The 19,349-nt window shown below is 42.8% G+C and overlaps 2 protein-coding genes across 5 annotated transcripts; one reads left to right on the top strand and one right to left on the bottom strand.

Moving 5' to 3' along the window:
• Positions 1–17: 17 nt before the first annotated feature.
• Positions 18–7,779, bottom strand: LOC115586722 (methionine aminopeptidase 2-like). Of its 3 annotated transcripts, XM_030426010.1 has the most exons (12): positions 7,211–7,438; positions 7,014–7,131; positions 6,237–6,413; positions 5,996–6,058; positions 5,451–5,553; positions 4,988–5,149; positions 4,577–4,758; positions 4,214–4,308; positions 2,810–2,906; positions 2,619–2,722; positions 899–1,014; positions 18–753 (listed from the first exon to the last, which is right to left on the bottom strand). In XM_030426010.1, exons 2-12 carry the CDS (start codon positions 7,120–7,122, stop codon positions 501–503), a joined length of 1,461 nt encoding a protein of 486 aa, XP_030281870.1. In that variant the 5' UTR covers positions 7,123–7,131; positions 7,211–7,438; the 3' UTR covers positions 18–500. The 3 variants fall into 3 exon arrangements, with proteins under 3 accessions (XP_030281870.1, XP_030281868.1, XP_030281869.1); XM_030426008.1 differs by lacking the exon at positions 7,014–7,131 and having other exon boundaries at positions 7,211–7,779; XM_030426009.1 differs by lacking the exon at positions 7,014–7,131 and having other exon boundaries at positions 6,300–6,413; positions 7,211–7,779.
• On the top strand, positions 7,702–19,053 carry LOC115586721 (uncharacterized protein C3orf20-like). Of its 2 annotated transcripts, none has more exons than XM_030426007.1 (19): positions 7,702–8,009; positions 8,092–8,160; positions 8,238–8,314; positions 8,915–9,387; positions 10,715–10,771; positions 10,875–10,974; positions 12,096–12,299; positions 12,424–12,573; positions 13,791–13,911; positions 14,457–14,573; positions 14,669–14,779; positions 14,953–15,124; positions 15,403–15,604; positions 16,544–16,624; positions 16,737–17,094; positions 17,360–17,479; positions 18,116–18,258; positions 18,480–18,581; positions 18,715–19,053. In XM_030426007.1, the coding sequence occupies exons 2-19, from the start codon at positions 8,098–8,100 to the stop codon at positions 18,818–18,820; spliced, it is 2,757 nt and encodes a 918-aa protein (XP_030281867.1). In that variant the 5' UTR covers positions 7,702–8,009; positions 8,092–8,097; the 3' UTR covers positions 18,821–19,053. The 2 variants fall into 2 exon arrangements, with proteins under 2 accessions (XP_030281867.1, XP_030281866.1); XM_030426006.1 differs by having other exon boundaries at positions 14,657–14,779.
• The last annotated feature ends 296 nt before the right edge of the window (positions 19,054–19,349 follow it).

The following is a 19,349-nucleotide window of genomic DNA, read 5'->3' as shown; positions in this document are numbered from 1 at the left end:
ATGTACACAGTGATCAATTCAAGATTTATAACAATTTATTTCTTATAAAACTGCCTTAAATTAAAATAGAGCAAAGAAATATAGAAATATAAATATTTCATAGCAGTTTTCCTCACATGATCTTAACAAGGCAATGAAGCAAAGCGTTGTAAGGCGAGGTGTTCGCCAAAACCTTTTTTTGCACGATTCTTTTGCATATATTTCTTTTGCATATTATTTCCTAAAAGCAGCACATCAAAATATGACTAAAATGACCTCACTACATCTTAAAGATATGCCCTTTGTCTATTGGCTCGATCCTTTGGAGGGGAAAAAAAAGTACTAGTAAGCTACCGCCATGACACAAGTCTTTTGCTCTTGCTAGAATTATTTCCTAAAGGTTCTCAAGCTGTGGAAGTTTCGGTGAGAGAAGTATTGCATAATTGCTATCAGTCTGGAGAGGTTTGTTGTCTCGGAGCTGTCATGCTCCCTTCTGGCCCGCCTTGAGTTTCGGCGCATGCTCAGTAGTCGTCTCCCCGGCTCACTACCTCCTTGTAGGTGGGCCTGAGTAGGATGGTGTGCTCATACTGGGCGGTGTAGCTGCCCTTGATGTCGCAGAGAGGTGGGTACGGGTCAATGATGCCAAGGTCACACAGATTCTTCAACGCCATCAGGTACTTGCTCTCGCCCAGACGGTCCAGCCAGCGGCGGCAGAACGCCAAGGTCCCAAAGTTCTCATTGATCACATTCAGCAGATGTTTAGCCCTCGGAAGTCTGCGTGCACAGAGTGAAGATGTAAACTTACATGCAGATATGATGCTCTATTCTCAGTTGCTTATAATAAAAAAAATCAGTCAATGAATTATTTTCTTAATCAGTATTTTGAGTACAGGGATGAGAGGAAAACAGCAGAGCCAACCTTATTGGGACGTGTCCAACGTTGAAGTTCTTCATGTAATGAGAGCACTCCATGTCATCGTGGACCGCACCTCTTCCTGTGCTGCCAAATGTCTCGATGGCGTAAGCTTCACCTTCCTGAGAGGCAACAGCAACAACAAAGACAAAGACACTTAATGAGCCACAGCATTTATCATCTGCATTGGCCTGGACAATTTTATTTTGTTTTGATGTTAATCAAGGACATCTTAGAATTCAAGAGTAAAGCTGATTTAAAGCTATGTTAAAGTGAAACTGGACAAAGACTCAATTTCAATTTTTAAAAGACATAAGGGAGGGTAACAATGAAATAGTGAACAGAGCCTGGGGGGTGAAAAAGGTCTGCATTGTTTTCAGACAGCATTTTTATTCTCCTTTTACTGTGAACCTATAAGTGAGACTCTTAGAAGATGATGCTTTAACCATGCACACCCAATGAAAACCAGCTGAGTAGTTTTCTTATTTTTCTCAGCGAACCTCTACATCTTGAAAAGTGTTGTATGTCTGCATCTGCCTGTGGGCCATCCCGGTAAGAGTTAGCATAATAAAATGTAATTGCACTGCAGAAGAGACTTGATGTTCTCTGCAAACACAAAGAAAAACTAAGTGACGGGTATCAGCCAAACTGATCTGATATCTGCAAAATATCCAACATCGTGCCTCTCTAGGAGTTGATTTAAAAAGTAGAATTACTATGACAGTCTGTATCCGTACTCCTTTCATGCAGGGCTGATGTTACTTAAAGGACAAAAACACTCCGGGGGGACCGAGAGTAAATTGAACAAAAAATCCCAAGATGCCAACAGCTGACATACTCATGTGTAGTCTATTAAAAAGACAGTGGTGTCCTTTCTGGAGCAGCGCCTCGCGCGAGTTGATTGGCCAAGTCTCATTGGCGTTTTGGGTCTCTATCAGCACGTGGCTGTTGTAGGAGTCCCTGTGGTATTAGCTGATAACACTGCGACACCCTCTCTCGCTGCACCGATAATCAGTCAAAGTGCTAGCAGCCCCGTGGCACACCCAGCTGCCACTCCATCCGTGCACTCTCTGATCACAAAAGAGGGTAATGGCCCTGTTACACCAACACACTTCAGCTAAAAATACAACACGCAAAGCTGCCACATCAGCAACAACCCCCACCCCAACCCCCCCTGGAACCATCAGGTAAAAACGCTTGATGCAGCAACTTGCCAATTAAAATGCTCACTTCTGTCCAAATACAGCCATGTGCTGCAGCTGTGCGGGTGTGAGGCAGGCCTGGATCTCTGTGTAACAAAAGCCATGTATCTCCTAGTGTGAAGTGGTGGCCTCTTAATGAACCCTGGATGCCCACAATTCACAGCTCTTTTCGTCGAAACGAGGGGCTGGAGTTTGAACACGTGTTGCTACTGGATGCGGCTGTGTAATTCCATTAAAGGTGTAATTAAAGTGCTGACGAGGGTGACTAAGAAGCTGTTAGAGCGGTGAATTGGAGCACTTTTCCACATCCCATCGTAACCCTAACCAGCCACATGTTCTTCCAATTACACTTAAGAATTAAAAAGGGTTTATTTATACGCAAGGTCAAGCAGCTAATAAAGGTTTCGTTTCAGACACTCCAGTAAAAAAGAGGCTGCAGTGTTGTTCTGTGCGCCAGAATCCAGTCACATTCACATTTGGCTCAGATGAACTGATATTTGAGCCGATTTGTAAGCCGCACAAACCTCCATCCTTGTGGCCTCTCCGCCTTTCACGATAGGGACCGTCTTCCCTGAGTGTATTCTGTACTGTCCGATGGAGTGGCCGTTGAGGTTCCTGATTGGCTTCACTGCAGAGAGAACGCCACACAGAGGGTTTAATAAACAGGAAGCGGTGCTGCGCTGTGAAGAAGAGATGACAAACGGCCTTACATTACCTTGATATGTTTTCCCATCGATCTCCACTTCGTAAGACTCCATGACCTCCTGAATGGTCTCGCCGACGTCGCACAGGCGCACATCAATCCCTGCAAACTGGGACAGAGAAGTGTTTACACTCGCATCAGCACACAGCATTACATTCCTCAAACACAAGACAGTCTGGATTGTAAGAAATATCTGCCACCCCTTCTGTAATCTGTCGCATTTATAACCTTTAAAAGTACACAAATTGTTATCAAAATGCAAAAGGGGAACGAATCAGGAACAAACAGCTAACAAATGAATAGCAGCTACCGAATAACTCTAAATCAAGGGACTTTATAACAACTCATGATAAGTAGTTACTATTTTAATGAGTAGCCAATGATTCATACTTTTATTTTGGCTTTGTCTACTAAAAATGTTCCCATGCTGTAATGTTCAAAAAGCAGATTACTTTCCTCCTGCAACTTCTACTCATCCTCTGTCTCAACTCTCAATTGTTCGTGCCTGTCTCTTTAAGGCTTTAAGTCTGCTCTGATTGGTCAGCTCCTACAGGCCTGAACAGGCATCGCTCACTGTGTTTCTGCATCAGCGCTGCTGGGGTTTTTTTGCAGCCACAGCTGTGCTGTTGTGACATCACAACCTGGCGGCTTGTTTAAAGGCAGAGTTTCTTAATACGAGCTGTGTGCATCGCTCCATGGATGTTTTATATAATCGAAGAAGACATGGAAGTCTCACTTTATACAGTATGGGACCTTGAATTTACATGAATCTGCTGACTGGATGCTTTTATGCCTTGTTCCTGAATATGAACCAAAACCTAAGCTGCAATTCTTATGTGTCATATTTTATAGCAACCTTTCTAATCTCCTGAATAGTAAAGTCTCAATACACTTTTTACCAACTAATATTTATATAAACTTTTATTTATCCACTTTTTATCGTCTCATTGTTATACTATTTTCACTATTATGCACACGTTAGTTATTATTTGTGTGCTTCCCGTATGCAAAGTTGTACAATATATTAGTACTAATCATCATTACTTTATAAAGATCCAAAACCACATGTAGCCACTTAGTGTTTACTGGGAATCCACTATTAAAGCCGGAAAGAACTAAAGTCTCAGTGATTATATTATAATAAGCAATAAATTGTAATAAATTACAAACTAAATAGATTATTAGTGATATATGACCATTACCAAGTGTGTATTTGTTTAATTTTAAGTCAAACTATCTCATTACACCTAATATGAGACATAATCCCATAGAAAGCAGTATTTCAGTGAGATAAATAGAACTTGTTTTTGACATTTTTCACTTTATTGAGTCACTTGTGTTGTGAAGTGGCATTTCTTCCATCGTGCTCTTAACACGCACAGAGGCACCAAGCACGCTGGAGGAGAGCTCCGTTACCTTGATGCCGGTGTTGGTTGCGTCTCTCACAGCCTCCAGCAGCCTGTCAAACTTCGGATTGAAAGTGACGGTGAAGGCACAGTCGATTATTCGACCTGAATGACCAAAAAAAAAAAAAAAAAAAAAAGTTTGCTCATTCACAACAGTGTCTATGAGTCGATCCTTCTCGCAGGAACCTTCAGCGTGTGTTAATCTTAAAAAAAGAGGGGAGGGCTGAAGTTAATTAACTTGTGAGAACAGTTTATTTCTGGCAGTAAGAATTATAATGCAATCATCATTTTACCGTGTCGTAATAAATGCCAAGTGTGAAATGGCACAGCGTTCCTCCAGAAGCACTTAAAAAGTTATTAGAGAGCTCTTTACCGTTGATGTGCGTCCCAAAGTCAATTTTGCAGATGTCGTCGTAGCGCAGCACGGTGGGGTCTCCCGCGTTGGGGGTGTAGTGGGCAGCGCAGTGGTTGATGGAGCAGCCGGTGGGGAAGGCCAGGCCTGCCTTCAGCCCATCCTCTCTGATGAGCTTCCTGGAGCAGTCCTCGAGCCTCTCGCTGCCAGAGACAAGAGAGCAAGAGGATGACAGGGACAATGAGAGTGTTGTCAGGGCAGATAATGCTCTCCTGCTTTTCATTGATCACTCTTACTACAACAGCTGCATGCAGGCTGCTGCTGGGACCAGATCAATTTCTGGTTCAAATGATCTCTAGCATGTATGAGCAAACGAGGTGCTCAAGGACGAAAAAACAAAAACAAAACACATCTCTCCGTTGATTCTCTCACCAGATGTCAATCATAGTCATCCCCGGTTTGATCCAGCTCTTGACGTACGCGCGGACCTGCCGGTGCGCCTCGGCCGCCTGCCTGAAGTCGCTCCACATCTCCTCGTTGGCCCTGTCCAGCGCCCGCTTCTCCTCGCTGGTGGTCCGCCACGCTGCGCTGCGCCTGGCGGGAGGCGGACAGGGCGCACCGCGGAGACAGAGAGAGAGAGAGAGGAAGGACTCATTATGTTCTCATTACACACACACACACACACACACACATGGTTGTAATGAGCAGAGGGACACAGGTGAACGTGCTGTTGATGTTTCGATGGGAAAAAAGGAAATGGAAAGCACGCTCTTAAACACCACATCTCGTTATTCTGACCTGAGACCTAAATGATATTAAAAAAAAAATTAAAAAAAACTAGGCATGGAAGACTACTGCTGAGTGTGAGGGTTGAACGACGTGGAGGTCAACACACCCGTCTTTCGATGGCGGATATTCGCACTCCTCTCCCTTTGGAAAGTCTCCGCTGGGATAGAGCTCACAAATCGGGACTGAGGGAGGGTCAGTCTGTCCCTTCACTGTGGCCCAGATAGGAGGAGGAGGAGGAGGAGGAGGAGGAGGAAGCAGCAGGGAGGGGAGAGAGGAAAAAAGACAACACAAGTTATCCTCTGCATGTTCATGACATTCACAATCCAACTTTCAGCTGCACCTTACAGATCTACCCTTGGGTAAATACAAAACCACTGAATGATCACTCCGCTCCGAGTTATGGTGAGCGTGTTCCATTAATTGTGTCCCGTCTGCTCGCCCGTGTAAGGTCTCGCTGCATTTTGTCCTTCGGTGCTGCATTGTGTTCCTCCAGTGACTCTAATTAACCGAGTCAAACTGCGTGTGTGTGTGCGCGCACCTGTTGTGTTTACCTGCTGACTGTGATCATTCAAACTTCTTCGAGTAAAAAAAAAAAAAAAAAAAAAAAGGACATGTAATTCAGGCGACCTGCTGTCTGAAAACTGGACTCACATCCTTTCTTCTTTTTCTTCTTCTTCTTCTTTTTCCCTGCCGAGTTCTCTCCCTCGTCCCCATCTGTTGAAAGCATCATTAGGTTCAACACAGTCTTGTGTAAAAAGTGAGAAATATCGACAAAGAGGCTCGGGCAAAATTCCGACATCACACTGCAGATACGAGAATTAACTGAGCACTTTCAAAGGGGGGGGGGGGGGAATTAAAGTTCAACACGGTCCCCCCCCCCACACACACTCACTACTGCAGATGACGAAGGGATGGAGCGGATGGTGATGGGGATGGGGGTGAAAGGAGGAGTTACCTTCCTCTCCATCCTCCTCCCTCTCTTTGTCCTCCAGCGCTTGCTGCTCCAACTGTTTAGTCACATCACCAACACCTCCGGCTTCTCCATCCCCCTCAGCCTCGTTTGTCCCTGCTGCAAAGTCACACACCCTCGTGCATGCATGTGCAGGTGAACACGCACGTGCACGCACAAACACACACACACACACACACGGAGAGAGAGAGAGAGAGAGAGAGAGAGAGAGAGAGAGAGAGAGAGAGTAAATTATTTGTGGTTCAGAGTCGTCTCAAGAAAAGTGCATCCACTGAGGGCTCAACTTGGCAGGGTGTGTGCATAAATTCCTTCCATGCCTTGGGAGTCAATATCCTCAAGGACATATGTAGCATGCAGCATTATGACATTTAGCCCTTCAGAGGCAGAGCTGTGTGGACCACACTTGACTTGAGGCAGGTTCAGCAACTCAAGCTTTTTTTTTTTTCCTCCACATTTTATTTCTCCACATCATGAAGCTCTAAGGCTGCAATTATCATCATCATCATCATCATCATGTTTTTTTTTTTCTTCTCCTCACAAGAGTGTTTCTCATCTTATTGCACTATAAACACTGTGGATACTTCTATTACATCATTTCATGCAGATTACAGAGGATTTATCTGGAGTAAAATTCCATGTTATATTCTCCCCCTCCCAAAAAAAAATGACAGCTTTCAATCAGTTTGAATGCTACATTACGGTTCTCGGAGACTGTCCCGTTTCCAGATGTGCAGAGTTGGGACAGTTGGACGGGGACACCCTCTGACAGGTTGAAAAAAGTCTCCTGTCCCGCATATCCGCTCCACATCGTGTGGCACTGGAGGAGACAATTTCAGCGCTATTCTTTTTTTCCCCCCCTTCACGATCCTCTAACCCCGCAAAGTGATGCCTCTCACCTGGTGCGCTGGTCTTGCTCCTCTTCTTCTTCCTTCTCTTTTTCTTCACTGACTCCGAGGCTTCCGCGTCTTCTCTCTCCTCGTTCAAGTCGCCCCCGTTGAGAAGTTGCGGCTCCACTTCGTGCTGTAGCTGTAGCTCCGCCATGATCAGCGACTGAGAGATGAAGTGACGCATAAGCTGCTGGGAGCCTCCAGTGGTCAGAGCAGAAAAGTGTGCTGGAGGAAGCTGAGCCAATAATGAGCCATTAGACAATCTCTGTGCAACAACTTGACCCGAGTGGAGGAAGACGATCCTCCTCTTGTCTGTCCCGAGGAGCGAAAACTTTCCTTTATCCTCAGATTTTTTTTTGTGTGTTTGTTTTAATTCCTTTTTTGGGGACAAACTGTACCAGAACTCTGTGTTCTCTCTTTGAGGAGGCTGGTGCTCGGTTATGTGAGCATCACGTCCTGATACATGGCCCGTAAAAGCCGCACCGCACGCTAGAATCATCACTTTCTCCGAACAATCCAGTGGCTGCAGAGTCTCAGGTTACCTGTCGGTGCGCGCACCTGTGCCCGCAGCTCCTCCTGTGCTACCACCTCCCTCTCTGGCGTGTTTCTCCAAACGCCCAGACACCTTATCTGTTATCGTGAGTAACGTGTCGTGGTGTGTGTTGTCACAGATAGCATTTCAATTTTCATGTCCCGAGTCGATCGTTAATGGTGCATAACGCGAGAAGCGTGCATCCAGGCAACGAGCCCGGCGGCAGCACGCAGACAGGAGCGAGAGGTGCATTTCAAAGCACCACAGTTTGCTTTTGTAAGTATTTTGTCGCATGGACGTGAACTAATCTGAGAGTTCTTAGAGGGCACTCAAGTGGATTTTTATTTTTTGTTTTAAGGACACGATGATTTCTTGCTCTGGTGCGCTGGCAGAACTCAAGACTGGCCCTTTGTATTTCTTTGACCAGGTGGGCCAATGATTCATTATGCTTGCAGACTGCAGTCTAAAAGTCAGACATTAACCATGTGATCCACCTCTCTGCAGCCCACAAAACGAAACAGAATCAAAGGGACAAGAAGCAGGTTATATTTCAATGGGGCAAACGAAGACACAACACAAAGGTAATTTAAATGAATTCCCTCAAAGGTGCACACTGTAGTTTTGGGGAAAGAAGTTGTAATCAGAAGAGAAAGTTCTTAGTTGACTGTTTTTGGGTTTTTTTTTATGAATTAGCTGAATAAACAAACTAACCTTACAGGACACAATTTCATATCAGAGTCTGTACTATTATCTGATTATTATTATTATTATTTAAATTCTGAGTTTCAATTTCCTCTTCAAAACTACACAGGGCTCCTTTAAAGCTGCACTGTGTAGTCTTAGGACAGAAATTGTAATGCCTAGACAGACTAACTAAACAAACTTTCTTTGTTTCCATGACTGAGTAAACAAACATCCCATAAAGGACAACACAATTTCATACTGTTATACTTCATTTATGTGGAGGACCCTGCCACATTTCTAGCTCCCTGGGACCTTATTTTCCTCTGAGAACAACTTGTGTATGCAGTTATGGAAAAAAATAGTTTGTATTATTACCTCATTAATATTGTAAATATTCAAATTCAGAGTTTGAACTACATAATGCCCCTTTAATGCTACAATTCTGTCATGCTTTTTCTCCTTATGTGTCCAGTAAATTCTCATTGTTCTCATTGTAGTCAAGAGAATGACAACAAAGAAGGTGTTGAGCTCACTCCGAGGCTCTCAGGTGAAACATGTGGGGGCGTTAAACCTGATACCTCATCTGATGCGCCAAACATAAAGGACCAAGATCCGGTGGATGCCTACAAGCGCGCAGCCCCTCAGTTATTAAACGACCTGGCTCACCTGCTTTCCCAGCATAAGTGGACCAAGAAGGCGTGTATTCCTCGTGGGATTGTAAATATTCTGAATTGCTCCTGGCAGGAGCTGACAGCAGGGGCGGTGCAACAGACCAGCGACAAACCAGGAGGCCCCAAAGGTTCCCTGAAGTTGGATGAAGCTCGGTCTCCTGAGGTGTCCGACTGTGACAAGAAGGAGGCAGGAAAGAAAAACTCAGTTGTTGTGGTGGAACATGTTGGTCCCACTGTGAAAAAACCACATGCGAGCTCAAATCCACGCATGAAAAAGCACAAACAAAATTACAAGAGAGGTAAATGAATGTCTGGGTCACATTTTATGGAGCACATTGGTGCCAGTAAAGTAAAACAGTAGATGAAAAGTGAAATACTCAAATACTCAGATATCTAAAGCGTGACATAATATAAGTCAGAATTGTGAGTAAGGCTATGATGACTTTTTACTTTGGGCCATTATGAATAAGCCATTATACATTTTGACAGACTCACTTTTACTCAAAGTCTAGAAAACATTAGTATGAGAAAGAAAGACACAATTAAAGAAAAGATGAAAAAATACGAAGTAGCCACTCACTTTCTCTCGTAATACCATTGCCAGCTGGTTTACCTTTGTAAAAAAGACTCTTCAGAGCATCAGGGCCAGAATTAATATGCTGATTTATTAACAACCAAAGACTTAATGCTTTATGATTGTATAATTGGGTTTTTAGAAAGTGAGTAAATCAATAATAAAGATCATGTGACACAGTCATTAATTTGAATTCTTCTACAACAATAATCCATCAAATTGTAAATATTGATGAAGACAAGACAAGTTATGGTACAAGAGGATATACATCAGCCAAAGGGCAAAATAACATGGCAACGAAAAGGTGGGCTAATAAAGTATTAATAAATGATTTATCAACCATCAATCAAGCTCTTGGCAGCAGCACAAACCCTCTATAAAATATGCATTATTATAAAATGCTCATGTGATGTTGCACTGAGAATAAGGCAGGATAGACGGAGCAGTTTCACATCCCATTATTTTTATGCATGTGCTAGAGTTAATGTGATAAGACACATAACAATGAGATAAGAAAATCCTTTATTTATCCCACAGAGGGGGAATTGGGTGCTACAAGGGTAGAACTGAATACAGATAAGTAAAGATACTGAAAATGTTTTATAATTTTAAGTAAACAAAGAATAAAATTAAAATAAACAAGAGCAGTTAAACTCAAATTATGCACAGCGGCGGCTGTTGAACTCAAACTAATAGTGTAATACCGTCTTAAGCGGAGCGACATGGTGTTGAGATTAGTAGATGAGAGTCACACAGCCAGAATGAAAACCCATTAAATAATTTCTCATGACCTTTAAAGAGTGAACTGGAGGACAGCTTTAGTTGCAGCTTGTGGAAGTGAGTGGATTGGTTATCAGATAGGACAAGTAGCTGGTTGCATGGCACAGATGTACTGCTGTCTGTTAATCAGTTACACAGCTATTGAGTTACATTATTAAGTTCCCTGAAGTCACTTGTTGTAACCTATGCAGTGTCTGCTTAGAATTGTCTGTACAGATTCATTTAAAAGGTGAATGAATGTATTACCGACTGAAATTCCCTCTCCCGAACAGCTCACAACTCCACAACCTTCAGTTTCTCTGTCTCATCCGACAGCTGTAAACATCCAGGTGAGACACGGAGCTGAAGCATTGTGCATATGATGGACAGCGTGTCGTTCGTTGTCTCGCTGCAGTGGCCCGGCTGCCTCAGCTGGATGTGATTTGTTTCCAGGTTGGATTGTCCAGCCGAAGCAGCCCTCCTGTGATGACCCTCAGTGGATCAGGTTGTGTCAGTGGGTGGTGGATCGGCTCCAGGCGTCAAGAAATACTGAGTGTGTAGTTGCTCCTGCTAGCAAATGTGTGTCAAATGATGGGTAGCATTCCAAAAATCTTGTATCTGATAATGTGATTTTCCAGTTGATTGTTCAGTCCAGCACTTAAATCCAGAGCACCCAGAAGATAAAATCATATAATGACTTTGGTTACCCCCTGATGTTTCATTAAGTGCCACCAGCTGGTTAAAGTTTTGATGAATGACTTGGTATAAAATATTGTAAAAACATTCATCATTTCCAGACTAACTTTGGTGAACCCTTTAATCATTCCGTCGCACCACTCAGGGGGAATTCTAATAACTTTGATGATTCATTGACATTTCATGTTGCCCTTTTTCAGATTAAAATATTATGTATTCCAATACTTTTTGAACAAATACTCACAAATAATTCCCCTCCGCCTCACAAACAGGAAATTTTAGCATCCTAAGACATTAAAATAAGATGGCTAACTTGGTGAATGTAATAATCAATTAACATTACCCTGTCATTGTCATTGCATAAAGTATAGTTTCAGGTGCAAGCATTAATCATGCTAATGATTAAACCTATTTCCCTAGTATACTGTACATTGCGTTTAGTGCTAAATAGCAAATATTAGCATGCTAACATGCTAAACTATGATGGTTAACATCATGGACATTACAGCTTCCTGCTAAACGTCAGTAGGCTAGTTAGCATCCTGACATTAGCACTCTCATTTTAAGTGGCTAATTGATCTTAATCTTTCTGTTTTGGTGGATGATGGTTTTCAGTATACACGAGAAGCTGCCGACATATCTTTAATGAATTTTACATTTGTTCAGCAGAAAGGACCTGGAGAAAACTTCAAACAGCTGAACAAGATCTGTCAGCATCGTCATTGTTTGCATGTTAGCATTCTGATATTAGCATTTAGTCTAGCTGCTAGCATGGTCGTAGACTGTAAGGCTGTTTTATTTTCAATGACAAATTTAAATCAATCTTGAGTGTACATGAGACATAACATGTCCTTGATTTATTATCTGTTTGGTCATCAATTCTAAACAAATGAATTGGCTACATTTAATTTTTCAATGTCACTCCTCAAAAATGCTGACTGTTATGAGCATTAAAAAAATTACTCAATCTTCACATAGAAAACTGCAAACAGCTGATCAGCACATGAAGCCCCTCATTCTCCGCCATTATGGCGACGCAAAGGAAACAGTGAAGGATGGGAGAAAAAAGGCGCAACCTGCCACTTTAGTCAACGGTTTACCCCAGATACCAGAGGTGAAACAGCAGGATCCAGCATGGCAGAAACTTCACTACAGGATCAATGACGGCTCCTCGTTCATATAGTATCCTTCTCTCATCATCTTTATTCATTACTATTTTAATTCTTGTTGTTGTCCAAGACGCAGTACTGCACATGGGAAATTTGTCACTGCCGCTGACCGTTTGACCTTTGACCCGTCCTCTCAGCTACCCATCTGGTTGTATGGCAGTATGCCAAAGCTGCTCAGGTCTGCCCGGTGGAGGTTTCTACACCAATGTGTTCAGTGACAGCGAGTTTCCTGTTATCATGGCGACTATCACAGCGTTTGGGCGTGGAGCCGTTACACACCCTCTGAGGTGAGTTCAATACTAATGCGTGAGAATATCTGAGTGGATGAGAGCATTTGATTTATCATGAGAAGAAGTGCTCAGTTTGTGAAAAAAAAAGTACTGGAATGTAACTAAGTATATTTACTCAAGTTTTTACATTTTCTGCTGGTTTATACTTAAAATTCACAGTAACATTTTGTACTTTTTACTTTTTATGCATTTAGTTACAAGTTACTTTGTGAATTTGTACAAACAGTACAACATATACTCAAAAGATCAGTTATTTTGTGTTGGTATTGGTTGAGATAAAACATTATTGAACACTTGGTGGAATTTACAAGCTGCCCAGCAGTATATACATTATCTACACATTTATGTATCGTATCATTGATTATATTAAGATAATATCATATCATATCATAACATATCATATCATATTTTATTAAATTAGGCATTTAACATAATTGTCTTTTGATGCTTTAGTATATTTTTAAGCTAGTGCTTTTGTAATTTTGCTTGAGTAACATTGTGAATACAGGATATTTACTTGTAACAGAGTATTTCTACACTGTATTGTTACTTTTGCTAAGTTAAAAGATCTGAGTACTTCTTCCACCAGTGGTAAAACAGGGTTATAATGCCTCTGTGGTTGTTGAAAAAGCTCTTCTAAGTTTGAAAAACTAAAACTAGTTATACCTTAATAATTCTGCCTGTGCAAATCTGAGTCCCCTTGATTTAAGGGAACTGATGGAAGTGCCAATATCTAGAATACATGAGACTGATGTTGATGTTCCCATCTCACATAACAAAAAAAGAGAGAATGTTCTCCAAATTGCATCTTTGTTGAGATGACTTAGCAAAGACTGAACTAGAGACTGGACTTAAATATAAACTAAACTCACGGGAGGCTGACATGCAGGTGGAGAGAGGTGAAGAAACACATATGAGGGGAATGGAGTGGAGAGTAAATCAGGCTGGAGGGAGCACAGGAACACAACTAGACAGGAGAAAAAAACACTGGGAGCACAGGTGAGCAGGAAAAGGGCAGGAAAGCAGACAAAGACGGGAAGTGGAAAGTAAAATATTAAAATTGAGGATTAGATTTCAACATAAAACAAGAAATCAACATACCAAAAAATCCAAACCATAAAAGAAAACCTTTTAACTATCTCTCTGTGATCATGTACGTCTCACAGCTTTGATAATATGTGTAAAATGTAATTCTTTCTTACCTGTTTCTCCAGCTCTTCCATCACCGCAGTGTGGGACCAGGACGGTGGATTCACATGTGACCATCACAGGAACATAACTAAGGACTGGAGCTGGCAGACAGGACGCACACTGAGGGAGAAGATCGTGATAGAGGTGCAGCCGCCAGCTAGAACAGAGACGTTTGAGACTCTGCTGCAACTTTTATACAACTTTTTAAAAAATGATGCCCACTTTGATGTGCTATAAACAAACTGAGTCATCCTGCAACACAAGAGTTTCTCTCTGCAGAGTAAACCCCTTTATTCCGCATCTTTTCCTTTTTTCCCCCCACTCTATGTCTAAACTATTACGCATCAGCTCTGCAGCATGTTGCAGAGAAGAACAGGCCAGAGGTGATCTCCAGACTTGAGATATATTCAGTGACAAGGCTGGTCAGAGGGAGCAGGAGTCTGGAGTGAGCCTTGTCATGCGAGATAACTGTGAGATCTGCATACGGGAAGTGTCACATTTAGGGGAAGCAAATCAGGTCATGTGAGACATGACGCATGAGCCGCTCCGACAGGACAGAGAGAGGTTTCATAACAGGTCTATATAGCATGCAGATTAGATCGCATGGATGAATTCGCTGCAGTTTAGTGCTCCTTTTTTTTAAAGATTTTTTTTTAAAAACCCTGTAAATGTGTTTTTGTCTCCTGCAGTTGTCAGATTTAATCTCTGTGAGGCTGCTCAGTGGCACTTCTGTCATGCTCCTCTTCAGGTGTAACAAAGAAAGTGTTCATCTTCCTCTCCTTGCCCTGTCTAAACCAAAGGAAATGGTGAGATCAAGATGAGCAAGTGGATGATTAAAGAGGGTTTTGGATTTATGATAAACTGCAATATGTATACTCTGCATTGACAGCCTTGTTTGCAGACTCCAGGAAAGACTCCAAACTCTGAGGCTGCTCAAGACCCCCAGCTGGCGGGGAAGATGAAATCCCCTGCTGTGGTCCTAAAAAACAAGAGGAACCTGAGGCTAACACCTGTAAGAGACAACAACAACAAGAATATAAAAAGGAAGTTACCTTTAATTTCATTTGGAGCCTCTGAAAGTTTCGAAGATGCCTTCACTGAGTCACTTTGTGTAAAACAGCTTGCTAAATGCATTGTGTTGTGTTATATCATGTAATCTACCATGCGGGTAATGGTGTGTGGCAGGTGTCGGTGCGCTCCCGGGAGGTCCTCCAGATGGTCAGAGAGGTGGAGGGGCTGGAGGAGCCGTCAACACAGCGGAGAAGAGGAGGGCATGTTGGCAGGGAGCTGAAGAGGCTTCAGCAGAGAGTACGAAACATTCTGGATGACTGGCTGGATTATTATCGTGTGGCCATCGGTAACCTACCTGCATGAACACAGCCTGTCTTGCTTTTTTCTGCAGCCAATGGGTGTGACGCACATGATGAGTGATGAAAGTATATCGAGCAAAAGAAACACTGAGCCAATCTGACCCGGCGAGGTTGTTCCGAGTTGTTCAATGAAGCAAAAAGTTACAGTATCACCTCATCTTGCAAACTCAACATTATTGAATAGTTCCATGAGGATCTTGTTCACGGTCACTCGTGTCACTCGTTGTCCGTGTGCATTTCTGAGCGACCTCCTCCTCTCCTTCAGGGATCAAGTGTCCTGACATAGAGCGGATGCCAGATGCCCCGCTGAGGACCAGGCTGAGGAGGGAGGTACAGTCAGCTGCTCTGCCCTCTCTGAACCCACCTGAGCGGGCTGATGCTAAGCCAGTCCAGCCCGAGGAGGACGCGGATGAGTCGCAGGAGTTGCACGGACATCTGTCAGCAGAGACCTATGTCAAGCTGCCAAGGTGGGCACTTTATACCGACACATAGAACCAGAACATCTGACCGAAGTCTAGTGGACCACTCTAAGTATGCCCTTCCAGTGGACAAAACTTGATAAAGTGTCCTCTAGGGTGCCCCTGCCCCTCAAACATCGTGAATCTGCCAATGGTTGATTTCACCATTATGAAGACTGCTCCCAACAAATGTAGTCAATTTACTTTGGAGAAGGTAAATAAGCAGCAACTGTAATTCTTTACGTTCTTCTGTTTATGTAGATACAAGACATGTAGGTAGAAGAGTGGTTATGTTTGGTACAAGCAAATCTTGTTTCACACTTTGTCAAAATATGTAGATAAAGGCTTGGAGGGAATTTTCAAGCATTTTTTTTTTTAGAACAATTTATCAAATGACAATCGCTGAGACAATGTGACGGGGATGAACCTTCGGAGAATAATCCCCCAAAATCTGGAGCTTTCCTCAGCTTTACGGAGCTTTATAGTGAACGTGGGCTCATTGTTTAGCTGTTTGTCCTTCAACTTTATTGTTTTGATTCGCTCTCAAAGCTGCAACGGGAAGCGATTTTCAGTGAGGGAGGTGTAAAACCCGTCGAACAATACCTGCTCAGCACCAAGTGGGAGACAAGCTGGTGAACATAGTGGAGCATTTAGCTGCTAATGAGTTTGATATCTCCAGGGGTGGAAGTAATTACAGCCATTCAAATTCATGTATTTAAGTCATATTTTGATCTATCTATCTATCTATCTATCTATCTATCTATCTATCTATCTATCTGTAAACAGAAGCAAGTGATTGATTTTGCAATATTGGAAAAACAGAAACATGCTGTTTATTGATCACTTTAAGTGCTTGAGCCCTGCTAGACTTCACACACTGTACTGTACATTGCATCATATGACGACTAATAAAGGGCAGTTCCACTGTTTTTACTTTTATGTTTCCAGGTCACCCAAAAAGCGAACAAAGGTGGAGCCCCGCGTCACACAGATAGGACCCCTTCAGATTCATGGCAACATTAAACTTGAGTACGCCCTTCGTGACCATCAGAAACTCATTCAATGAAGACATTTACTGCAGTTTTATAAAACCAAGAATGTATTTACAATGACAGCTTCACTATCATCCTCACTCTGCCAGGTCACTGGTCAATCCAAACAGTGCAGATCTGCAGCCCTCTGCTGTCACTGGCCCTCCAGCCCGGCCGTCGTTCACCTCATCCGCCCCCGTCACAGTGTGCCCCGCTCTGCTGAGAGCTGCCCTGCAGGGGGAGGGGGGTTGCAGGCGATGCTGCTGCAGCGCTACGTTGATGCCAGCGGTGACAGACCTGGAGTACAATGCCTTCATTACGGGCCAGCCTCCACACAGCCAACAGATCCTGGTGGTGTGTGTGACTCCAGCAAGCCAACACTTTAATACACATGTGGCGCCCGGCCAGGAGGTGCTGGAACAGCTTTACAGGAGGAGGAACAAGCAGAGAACCACGCCGTGCACTCAGGTGTGAGCACAATAAAACAACACATTTTTCTCTTATTTTGGTCACCAGTCAAGCACCGCCACAGTCTCTGATTCACAGTGTGTGCATCATTTGTTTGTTGTGGTACTGTTCCGGTTTACATAATCTGCAAGTACTCTAATCTTCTACAGTGATTAACATACTACAAGGACAACAGTCAGTATAAAACAAAGGGTCAGCAAAAGACATACACTCAGAAGGCTATTACGTAGTTCTTTCTTAACAGCTTATTTTTTTTTTTATCTAGTGCCAGATGGATTCATTTCGCCTGGTGAGGTACGAGATGTCAACAGGGAAGCAGCCCAGTTGTGGAGCAGAGAACATCCTGCTGCAGCAGAGACATAACGCCGCTCCTGGGATGGTCCTGGTCAGTAAACCCCACTGCAGGCTTGGCCAAAAGGCTGCAGCTCCTGCTCTCCCTTCTCAGTGCATGATTTCATGGCTCCCACCGGGTGGCAGCAGCACTGCTCGCCTGAAGCAGAGATGATAGCGTGAGGGGGATGGGACGGGGCTGAGGATGACTGTAGCGAGGTGCTGTCCTTTCCAAGACACCCGGACATCTATTATAAAAGTACTGTAGGCTGACAGGCAGTGAGGGATGACGCTTCTTAATTACAAAAGAGGAGCCGTAATTTTTAGCTCAAAGTCACTGATTTCTGCTGTAAGATGAAACATCCCTTCATGGGCCTATAAATCAAACTGAAATTACCTGAATCATGATGACATGAACCAGTGTTTGCACTATAGGCCAGAAGGTCTTACTCACAAACTCAGACACACACACACACACACACTCTGCAGGTTCCTCTATTGTGAAATCTAACCTAACCTCATGACTTTTATGACGTATATGGTGCGAAAAGACAGAATCAACGTGCTTGTGCAAACCACTTCTGTGTGACCTCGATACACGCCGACTGATTATTTTTTTAAATATCACGATGAAAACTTCAGCATGTGACTTTGCTGGTGTGATGTTAATTCTCTTTTGTTAATGTGGTAGATGTACATCAGAGGGAAGCTGCTGTTTGTCGGCGACGTATTCAGTGGTCAGAGCCGCTCAGTCAGGGACCTTCAAAAGCAAATCTCCAGAAGCAGGGGAGACTACAGATTAGGTCTGAGCCTCCCGTCGGACTACAAGCTCAGGTACGACTGCGCCACGTTCACCAGCGTTCAACTGATTTACTGTAAGAAGCTAAATCATCTGTCAGTCACCCTCATCACTGATCACTGAAACAGTGTGAGCGTAAAGGGAACTGTCAGTGAGCATCATGGAATTTAAAGATAAACTCGATGAAATTATTATTTTAAAGGACAGGTTTAGAGAACAAGAATCTATTCCATTCATTCCTGCCCTTTCTTTGCAGTGAAAGAGTGAGTACTCCTGCAGCCAACTCACAGGATGCAACACTAAAAGGAGATGACATCACACTGACCACTTCAGTTGAAAAGGAAAAGGCCATTGAGAGGTACCGTGTGTGACTGAATTCATGTTTTATAAATTCCTGAGCTGTAACTGGATATCTTCTCATAAATCTTTGCCAGCTCTGGTTTAGAGATATGTGAGTGAACGACCTGTGTAATGTCTTCTTTCCCGAACAGAAAACACAATCAAGTTCCTGACGTGTCACGCCGACGACAGAGAGACTTTCATATCAAACCAAAGAAGACTCCAGCTCTTCCTGTTGTCCCGGTCGTCACACACTGAATATGCTCCAGTGACGGGATTAAATGCAGATTGGCACCGCTGATTGGTCTGTAACTAAAATGCAAAACGTCTGTCAGCGTTTGGCCTCATGGAGAACAGTGACAACTCAGAGAGTCATCGGAGCTAAAGATAATCTGATGTTTCAGTCCTCTCTGAATAATGAGCTCTACATCCTCAGCAAAATATCTGTTTTATTTTGCGGTATGAGTTACTTTAATAAAAATACCAAACTATCTAGTGCTGTGCCTCCTTTTTTTTGCTTTCATATAAAGGTCATATATTTTCTTTAAAATATATGACCTTTTATGTAATAATCATGACTTCACTAAACTAATATTTTCAACATTTGTCTAATGAAATAATAATAATCTAGTTTTTGGCTTTTTTCCCTTTCTCACAGTTACATCTCAATTTGTAACCGTTATCTCCTAATAATGACTTTTATCTCAGGGTTATCTAATTGTTACTTTATTGAATGATTTTAGTATGACTTTTCTCATATATATATATATATATATATATATATATA

This window comes from Sparus aurata, chromosome 8 (assembly GCF_900880675.1).
Source record: "Sparus aurata chromosome 8, fSpaAur1.1, whole genome shotgun sequence".
NCBI classification, from domain to species: Eukaryota; Metazoa; Chordata; class Actinopteri; order Spariformes; family Sparidae; genus Sparus; species Sparus aurata.
The sequence above is the reverse complement of the archived record's forward strand: the minus strand, read 5'-3'. Positions and strand labels throughout refer to the sequence as shown.

Bases quoted from the DNA above. Each gene is read 5' to 3' on its own strand.
- LOC115586722 (XM_030426008.1), bottom strand. From the start codon at position 7,700: ATGATTCTAGCGTGCGGTGCGGCTTTTACGGGCCATGTATCAGGACGT. The intron at 5,150-5,450 runs GTGTGTTGACCT...GCCTCCCGCCAG, and splicing joins TATCCGCCATCGAAAGACGG to GCGCAGCGCAGCGTGGCGGA. The intron at 4,309-4,576 runs GTAAAGAGCTCT...TTGGTCATTCAG, and splicing joins CTTTGGGACGCACATCAACG to GTCGAATAATCGACTGTGCC.
- LOC115586721 (XM_030426006.1), top strand. From the start codon at position 8,098: ATGATTTCTTGCTCTGGTGCGCTGGCAGAACTCAAGACTGGCCCTTTG. The intron at 17,095-17,359 runs GTGTGAGCACAA...TTTTTTATCTAG, and splicing joins GAACCACGCCGTGCACTCAG to TGCCAGATGGATTCATTTCG. The intron at 18,259-18,479 runs GTACGACTGCGC...CTTTCTTTGCAG, and splicing joins CCGTCGGACTACAAGCTCAG to TGAAAGAGTGAGTACTCCTG.